At 34.4% G+C, this 9,625-nt stretch overlaps 2 protein-coding genes across 2 annotated transcripts; both read right to left on the bottom strand.

Moving 5' to 3' along the window:
* Positions 1-1,709: 1,709 nt before the first annotated feature.
* On the bottom strand, positions 1,710-3,504 carry LOC102612284 (tetraketide alpha-pyrone reductase 2-like). The gene is made up of 6 exons (XM_052439181.1): positions 3,321-3,504; positions 3,063-3,235; positions 2,727-2,915; positions 2,488-2,650; positions 2,170-2,359; positions 1,710-2,094 (listed from the first exon to the last, which is right to left on the bottom strand). The coding sequence occupies exons 1-6, from the start codon at positions 3,502-3,504 to the stop codon at positions 1,953-1,955; spliced, it is 1,041 nt and encodes a 346-aa protein (XP_052295141.1). The 3' UTR covers positions 1,710-1,952.
* A 121-nt stretch (positions 3,505-3,625) lies between these two features.
* On the bottom strand, positions 3,626-5,427 carry LOC102612994 (uncharacterized). The gene is made up of 2 exons (XM_006484403.4): positions 5,037-5,427; positions 3,626-4,675 (listed from the first exon to the last, which is right to left on the bottom strand). The coding sequence occupies exons 1-2, from the start codon at positions 5,366-5,368 to the stop codon at positions 3,811-3,813; spliced, it is 1,197 nt and encodes a 398-aa protein (XP_006484466.1). The 5' UTR covers positions 5,369-5,427; the 3' UTR covers positions 3,626-3,810.
* Between the last annotated feature and the right edge of the window lie 4,198 nt (positions 5,428-9,625).

Here is a 9,625-nt window from a genome sequence, read left to right as displayed (position 1 = left end):
TCTCCCTACACGGTTGCATTGTATGCGATGAATCTTCAAATCAAGTTGTCTTCAAATTTTCTTCGATTTATTTTTTGATAAAGGAAATGGGCATCCCAACTTTTTAATCTATAGAGGTCAGGGGAAATCTTGTCCGCCGGCCATGGGGCAATAATATTGACTTTAATCCATTTTGTTGATTTGTCAAAGATACTTTTAGGTGTTTCTCATTCTAGCTAAAACATTTTATTGATAGCATATTCATATTGTAAAAATGGTACACGTGATTTAGGTATAGATGACTTTGATATGTCTTCAAGGGTGAGATATTTTCTTATAAGTTATGTTCAAACTGGCATTTCAAGTTGCAAAGTTAAAAATTAAGCATAAAGTATGGGGGACAGGTTTAGGGCACTCGAAATCACACATACAAATTTTGATTTTAAAAAATTACTTAAATTTTCATCCGTTAAATCTACTGAATTCAATGGTTAAGATTTTAGAAGTTAAAAAAAAAATATTTTATGTCTCCATCCATTTTGCGATTGAATGAATTTAATTGATTAAAAAATTAAGTCACTTCCTTATTTTTTTTTTTTTTTAAAGTTAAGGAACCCCTTCCCTATATATTTTAAGAATCATGAAAATAAAAAATTAAATAAATAAAAAGAAATATCACAATGTACTTTTTTATGAAATGATGATAATTTACTAATTAATGCTGGTCATTGAATAAGCATGAACTAACTACATCTCAAGAAAAACAATTAATATGTGACTCACCAACTAGTCAACAAGTATTTTGTTAAAGTAAGTGTTTTGATAAACAAGTATTATGTTGTTGAAACTAATGCAGTGAGTTGGTGATGATACAAGGCGTGTAGTTTCATGATTTCATGCAATTGTGTTTTTAAAATGAGTTCACACATAACAAAAGATTTAAGTACTGAATTGTTGAACCTCTCTCTTACGTAAAAAATAAAAAATAAAAAGATTTTATTTATTGTACTATATCATAATACAAGAAGTGTTCATAAAACTTGACTTTTTTGCTACGATCACATAAATTGACAAAAAAAAAAAAAGTGTGGTGCAAGGAAAATTGACACAAATTAAAGACTCTTAAAGAAAAGGTAGAGATGCGAGATTAACAAATTGAGAGAGTGAGTAGCCTCAAGTGTGCCTTGATTTCAGGTTGCCAATTACTTTGCCTGATCAAATATTTCGTTCTCTTAGTGAAATTTAATAAATAAATAAATAAGTAGAATGAATTTATGCTGGTAACTTAATCGTCTTTACAATTATTCATAGAGCAAAGTTTGAATATCAAATTTTCTTAGTACTATCATTAAAAAAAAAAAAAAACTAACACTAAAACTAATTGAACCAACTAACATTAATAAAGGAAATTATGGTTGGAACATATGTAAAATGGTGATTTCATAAATTTTTTTTTTAAAAAAGAAGATAAAATAAAAGAGAAGAAATTATAATTGATATGATTTAATCGGTTTGATGAGGCTACTTTATAGGATGGAGTTGTCATCTATCTGATTTTTTTATTTTGACTTTCCTTATTTGTTGCAATAATGGTGCGGAGCTAATTTCTATTTGAGTAATCATGAAGAAAGTAAAAGAATGATTAAAGGTGGCTAGATTGCTTGCTAATGAAACTTCTTATGCTGTTTGCAGCTCTCCTACGTGGACTCCACTATATACACATATATATATATCCAGTAGATCCGCCATGTGTTATCGTTTGATTGATTGCATTTATAGATGTTGATAGAAATATGGAAGTCATATCATTAGTGTAGCTGGGGCTTTAAGCCACAAGTGTCACACTATGCCATGACAAAAACCCAAATGTGTCACGTAAGCTCAGTCCATTTAGCTATCATATTATTGAAAAACTTTGAAGCCTAAGGCTCTTGTTTGAAGACAAAATATGATGAATTTTCTGGTGGAGTGCTTCAGAGAAATCCCTTGTCTTGGAAGCTCTTAATGCAGTCATCAAACATCTGAGGAACTGATTTGAAACCAACAAAACCCAATTCAAATAATTTACTTGTGTCCATGCTATGTGGACTGTTGTCTCCTTCTTGCTTGCTACACCTAGAATCACAAAATTAAAATCACATTAGAATTGATCCCCACGGAACTGATAGCAAATTAATTTAATTTACCCACTTGCTTTCATAGGGATAGGAGGGATAGGTGGCCTTGAGCATTTCGATTATCGGAGACCAATGAGCCACAGAGCTTGAACATATAAGTCTCCCAGATGCTCTGGTTTCCTCCATAGCCAAAATGTGAGCACCCACCACATCATCTATGTGTACAAAACCCACCGTTGTGTTTGGATATTCACCTCTCAAACCTGGTAACATGACCTGATACTATGTTAATTTATCACTCGACTTTTTTAAAGCTGAAGCTTGAGGGCATGACCGTAAACAACAGTACTATTTAAGCTTTAACGTAGAGTATAGGCAATGAAGATCTAACCTTTAACCATGGCCAGTATCAGGAGAAGTGTACTGGTTGGTTGGGGTGCAAGCAATGGACCAACGACGAAAGATGGGTTCACCACTACCATATCAATGCCGCAATCTTTAGCTATTCGCCATGCCTCTTTCTCAGCTATAGTCTTTGCATACGCATACCATAGCTGTAAGACAAAATGATGTTGATAAAAGTGAATGTGATGCATTCAAAATTAACACATTGCTTGTAGAAGTTTTTACATTGTAGTGTTTGCAGTAGTCAGGATCGCTCCAATGTGACTCATTGAGAGGAGAAACTTGTTGGGCATCATGGCGGTATCTTATTGAAGAGCAGGAAGAGGTGAGCACAACTCTTTTCACACTCTTTGCCTTCTTGCAGGAGCTCAGAACATTCAATGTGCCCTTTATACATGGGTCAATCAATGTCGCCTGCAATGTGAATTATCATTTCTTGTGTTTTAAGCAATGAATGTGACTAAACCCCATTTTGTTACATAATGGGGACAAAGCTCCCCAGGGCATGAGACTAATTAAATGCCTTGAAACTATACTAAATTTGCTGAGCAAGATGCCTGCCTGAATGTTATTATCGTACGGCACAAGAACGGGTGAAGCAGTGTGAAAGACACCATCAACTCCTTGAATGGCCTCATCAAAGCTTCCTTCCATCAACAAATCAGCTTTCATAATCTTTAGTCTCTCCTCGGCTCCATTTAACTCCCATAGGAAACCAACCTTGCTCAGATCCTCTGTTCAAAATTAACCCAATAAACATAAACTAGAATGGTACGAGTACATTCTTTATGTAACTAAAAATAGTGTCAAGCTAGCTACCTGGATCTCGAACAGTCGTTCGTACCATGTGTCCCTTGTCAAGTAATGCCTTCACCAAGTGTGCGGCTATGAAGCCTGTTCCTCCTGTTACACAATACTCTGGCATTTCTCCCGTTGAGGATTCGTTGGCATGGTGTCTTGATTGATTATATAATGTGTGATTTAATGAAAAAAATTGGGTCATCTCTTCTACATTCTACATCTGTTTTCTTATTATCATAACTTTAGGAGGAAGAAACGTAGAGGCAGATGAGTCACTCGATCCATGATGTGAGCTTGCTTTGTTTTGTATGGTAAACATGCTCTTTATAAAGAATCCACAAAAATATATACTTTATTATCAAAATTGCATTACAATCAAAGGTATGAATGGAATAAATTGAAATGAAAATTAAATTGAGATCTCTCCAGTCTCCTCCGGCACCTAAAGAACAATACATATATATACAGGAACAAGTTAAAAGTAATCAGATACCAAGGAGCCAAATACTCATTCCCATTTGGTTCTAATCTGATGACTGTGTTTGAAATCATAAGTTAATACCAAACTCCCATCCATTCTCTTCAATACAAACCTCTCAACCAACACATAGCAACCAAATTTCCTCCAGTCGCCAACACCTCGAAATTCCTCCACTCTCTTGACACTCACTGGCCCTTCATTCTCTCCAATAAACCCAAATCTTTCTTGCTCCCACTTCATTCTCTCTGTAATTTTTGTACTCAGCCCCAAACTTATTTCTTCTCCCACATTGTTAGAAGTTCTAAACCAAATCACCCCATCAACCACATTGATATTATCATGTGGCACAGCCTCCATGTCCCCAGCTAGCGAAACCAATTCGGTTTGAACAGTAACATCCACAACAGCACAATTGTCTTCATTATAACTATTTCCACATGAAAGTATTTGTTCCCATCTTTGCTCGAGTGTCATCTCATAATACATTGACACATTCATTTGCTCTTTCAGGGATATTGAACTTTCTTTGATAAAGAAGAAAGGACAGTACCATTTTCCCACAACGACAGGTCTAGAAGTCTTGGATGATAATGGCAAGCTGTCGAAATCTGGAAGGCGAGCGCGGAGAGCGGCATCAAGACCTGGTGCTTCACCAAGATTGAAATTGCGGGGTGTTTTTATTTCCAGGTTCCATCCTTTTCTGCTCAAGAATTTTGGAGGCAATCCATCTGGTGCTACTGATTTGGCAGAAAAGCCCCGGCGTTTGTAATTGCAGACCTCAATTTGCTGATAAATGTTGTTGGGATCAAAAGGCTGTGGCTTTCTATCGTTAACAAAATAGCAGAAACAGCAGGTGGTCATGTCCTCTTCCGTTGAACTAGTAAATGCTTCCCTGAAAGCCAATTTGAGCACTGGCATAAGCATGCATATCCATACAAATATAATACCTACACATCATGCAATAGTACAAGAGTACATATACAAACTAAATATACATGTTTGTGTGTGCGCGCGTGCATGCGTGTGTAGATAATAAATACATGTTTGATCAATAGATATGGTAATGGCATTAGCGATATCATAAAAAAAGGTCGATTAGTTCGTATTTCATAGTTGCTTCACAACCAAGTTACCCGATTTGCAATATAGAATAAATAAACCTTGTGATACTTGATATAAAGCTTGTAATGTTGAGATGTATTATTGTAACATATAAAGTTATATTTGCGTTAACAAGTAAGTTCTGTACATACCCTTTATGCCTCCCACGCGGTTGTATAGCGTAGTACTGATTGGAAGATAAAGGCTGATCAAGAACAGGGATGAATACAACTCGGGTGTAATGATACTGTGTTTGGCTCTGCTGTCCAGCTCCTGAGTTGGTCGTATAATAAGTTCTCAGGTCCTTGTTTTGAGGGAAAGGCAGCTCCCTTAGCTCATTACTCTTGCACAATCCAAAGCAACATGTAGGCTCAGTCTCTTCATCAAGGATCACCAAAATGCCAGAATTTGGACCCTCCGGCGGTGGCAACGATAGGGCCGAAGGGAACTTTTTGTACAGAGAAAGAGGCCTCGTGACATACATATTTCTTTCTTCAGGTTGCAATTTGGTTTCGTATCATCTCTTGCTTTGACGTACGTATTTATAACGAAGATTATGTTAGATATAATCTGGTTTAATTAATAGCGTAGACAACTTGGGCAAGTCACGTACTTTGTTTGTCGATTAGCAGTCAAATTGTTGATTATTATTAACCATGTGCAGAATTTGAAGACATTTTCAAACTTGACCTGTAACGTTCTTAAGAATTAATCACGTCAAAAATCTTACAGATTTGTATCAGATGGCATCAATTGCTTCAAGGTCAGGATTTGCTATGATTCTTTATTCAAAAAAGTCAATGACGACCTTAGTCAACACGGTAAGGATACCCAAATGTTGAAGAAATTCTTTGCCAAAGTTTGTTTGATTCAATATTATTGTCTGTTTCATGACAAAGCACAATGCGCGGTTTGGCCACTTCGAACAGCTTATTATTTTAACAAGTTGACCTGATTGAAAGTCAATCTGAACACCCCGACATCCGAGTAAAGAAAGAATCAGTACGAGTAAGAATAAAAAATTCTCATTCAAAAATAAGAATTACAAATACTTTGTTTCAACCTCACTGCTTATTCGAATACTCTTCTTATATTGTTCTTAATTTCTTGTCTATTTAATAATGAAGATGGAATTAATGTTTTTTTGATATGACTTATTTAATAGTCATAAGTGCTTACTTAATTTCATAAATTTTTATTAAAATTTTTGTTATTATTTGATTTTTTATTTTTAGTAGAACTTCGAAAGATTAAATAAATTATTCTACCTCTATTAGTAAAAACTCAAATCTTGAGTTTTTAAGAGTAGAGATTGAATTTTTTTTTAAATATTAAAATATCTAAAATACTCTTTATTTATTTAACGATTTTATATCATTTTTTATAACATAATTGTAAAAAAAACTTACCTATTAAACTAATTTTATAATTTTTAATATAAGTTTTCATTGACAACCAAATAATTTTTTTTTTTGAAGTAGAAAGTAATTCTTTCATTGCTTAACAATTAACAAGCTACAAAATTTCAAATTGCTTTATTCTCTTGAAAGAAATTTCAAATTGCTTTATTCTCTTGAAAGACTCAACAACAGAATTAGCTCTAACCATGAAACTAACTGAATCTTTTCTTTTCGCTTCGAATAGTTGTTGTTGTCCAGATTACCCAACACAGAGCTACCATTACTTCCCTATTTGACTTGCATTGCTAAAGAGAGAAATATTAAAGCATACGACATACGAGCAAGGTCATGTTCTAGCCCAACTTGAAGATCTGCTGCCAACTAAGATTTTTTTTCCAAACTTTCCTAGCCATCTTGCAATTCAACAACGCATGAGAAATGATTTCTAAACTATCCCCATAAATCTGACATCTAGGTTCTTGGAGCACTTTTTTCTTCCATAACTTTTCAACAGTTGGTTGAAGTTCTTGGGCAGCTCTCCATAGGAAAATTTTAACCTTTGCTGGTAAGGCAACATTCCAAATAGCTTGCTAAAGTGTTGAACTATGGCCTGAGCAGCTGGAGAATCAGGGAATTTTAGTCTCAAAGCTATTTGATATTCACTTTTCACTGAGTGTCGGCCCCTCCTATCATAATCCCACGTCACCTGATCTTCATTTGCAATTCTAGGCAAAGGAATTTTAATAATTTCATCAGCATCTTCCCTTTTAAAAACCTGATATATCAAATCCATGTTCCATTGATTCTGCGAGTCAATAAGGTCAGCAACTATAGCTTCATCAGGCATTCATATATTAAAGACTGGCTTAAACGTTGTAGGTCTTGGGATCCAATTACTCTTTGTCACCCGAATCTTCTTCCTATTGCTTATTCTCCATTTATAGCCCTGTTGAGTCACTTGCCTATCCCATAAAATGCTTCTCCATATGAAAGAAGGTTTGGAGCCTATCTTTGCATCCAAGAATTCTGTCTATCTGAAATACCTGGCCTTTAAAACTTTTGTCACAAGTGAATCCGGAAATTAAATGATTCTCCATCTTTGTTTTTTCTATAAGGGCTTGGTTGAAACTTGATAAATCTCTAAACCCTAGTCCACTTCTCATGAATTTCATCTTTGCCTGACTCATTCTATCACATCTAGCCCAATGTACATTCCTCTTCTCTTCGTCTTTTGATCCCCACCATAACCTAGCAACAACTTTTTGAATACCATCACACAACCCCAGAGGAAGTCGGAAAAGGCTCATTGCATAGGCTAGATAGCTGGCACTATTGCTTTAATTAGCACTTCTTTTCCCTCACTTGAGAAGAATTTGTGCTTCCAATAAACACAATTTTTTTTTAATAGAAGCTCTACCAACAAAAGTTCTATTTAAAAAATTATACCAAGCATTTGGGGTTTAAATTCATATATGAAAAAAATCTTGTTAAATAAGATAGTGATGTGAAAAAAAAGCACACGATCAAATATATGTGGGATTTTAACTCTCATACGTAATTTTATCATCATCACTTAAACTGCAAGCACTCGAATTTATTAAAATAGACAAACCAATATTATTTTAACATAACAAAATTCTACTTAAATATGAAAAAAAAAATTCTACTTAAATATGAAAAAAAAAACTTTAAATCGAGTTAAAAAAATTGGAGAGAAATTTTTCAAATTAAAAAAAAAAAAGAGAAAAACTTTGAACAGCCTTTTGAGTGACTAAACAATGGAATTGTGACAAAAATTGACGGAACACACAATATATTAACGCTGTTGTCTCGTCGTTAAAGAAAGTTTCGAAACCACGTGTTACGCGCCCAAATCCAAGGTCCCTCAATTTTTGGCCAAATACGGACACGACAGTCGATTCGAATCCACCCGCCTCTCTAATAAGATCAGATATTGTCGACGGATCCTCTAACAAACTCATTATTACTGTATATTCTAATGTGTCTTAAAATGTCGGTCTCGTTTGTCCTTTTCATGCCCATAATTAGTCATTGATTTTCCGGCTTAGAGTCTTGCCCTTTCTACAACAACCGAACTCAGATTCTATAAGACTACTACAACATAACTATCTCCCTCCCTCTTCATCCTATCAAAGTTTATTGGGCTCCCTAAATTATGGTTTTATACAAATTGGGCTGAAGTCAGGGCTGGGCTCGTCAAGGAGTTAGTTGGCACAAATTTACTCCCAACTTGGGACAACCAAGCAGTTCTTTTTATTATTTATTTATTTACTTATTTATTTCTAACCCCAACAAATTTCTTGATTAGATTAATCAATTGGCCATGAAATTAACATACCATTATACACGTATGGCCTAAATTCATTCCTATATTCTATTATTCTATGTATCTGGCAACTTATACAAATTAACACTTGTATAAAAAAATAATTAAACCCTCATCAGGGCAAACGCAACTTGTTGATAAACCATAATTCTCCCCATCAAAAGGGGAAGGGTTCAAGTCTACATACGGATATTTATTTTCTTCATTATAAATAAATAAATGCCAGTAGATTTTACAGTTATTTGGTCTAAAAGTACCAACTCATACTCTTAGTGGTAGACCGTTAATCGTAATATTAATAGATTATAATATAACTTAAGGGAGTGAAAAAAAAAAAAGGACCAACTACGTACGCATATTATTAAATATTCAACTTCAATTTCTAAGGTATGTATACACATTTAGCATCTAGTATATGCCCTCTCTAAAACACTAAACATATGGGTAGATTTTACGATTATTTAGTGTAAAAGTATCTACTTATACTCTTGGTACACCCCAAATCATAAAATCAATAGATTATAATATAATTGAAAAAAAAAAGACCACGTAAGCATCCATGTTAAAAACCATTAATTCAACTTCAATTTCTGAGATGTATTTACTTATTTAACATCTAGTATGTACTCTCTCTGAAAGCATTCACACGACCTGCTAAATAATGCATGCGAAGGTTCATCCAAACCCACTGATTGCAAAAATTTTATATTATTGTTGTTAGTATCATTATTTTGGGATTTTCATCCTTTCAATTCAATTGTCAAACAAGTTTCTTAGGATTCGATAGGAACCCATATCATTTATAAAATCAAGTGGTTCACTTAGTAGCAGAATCGCCCACTTAACAACATCGACAGTGCATGGCAAGTATCGCATGCAACGCTTTCTATATTTTCAATATTTCACAAAATGAACACAACACTCCTTCTTGTAGCGAATTAGGGCTCGTGTCTTCTTAAACCCAGCTATAGCTAGTGCTAAAACTTGCTGTACA

This window comes from Citrus sinensis, chromosome 4 (genome assembly GCF_022201045.2).
Source record: "Citrus sinensis cultivar Valencia sweet orange chromosome 4, DVS_A1.0, whole genome shotgun sequence".
NCBI classification, from domain to species: Eukaryota; Viridiplantae; Streptophyta; class Magnoliopsida; order Sapindales; family Rutaceae; genus Citrus; species Citrus sinensis.
Note: the sequence above shows the minus strand (reverse complement) of the source record. Positions and strands in the feature narration are given on the sequence as shown.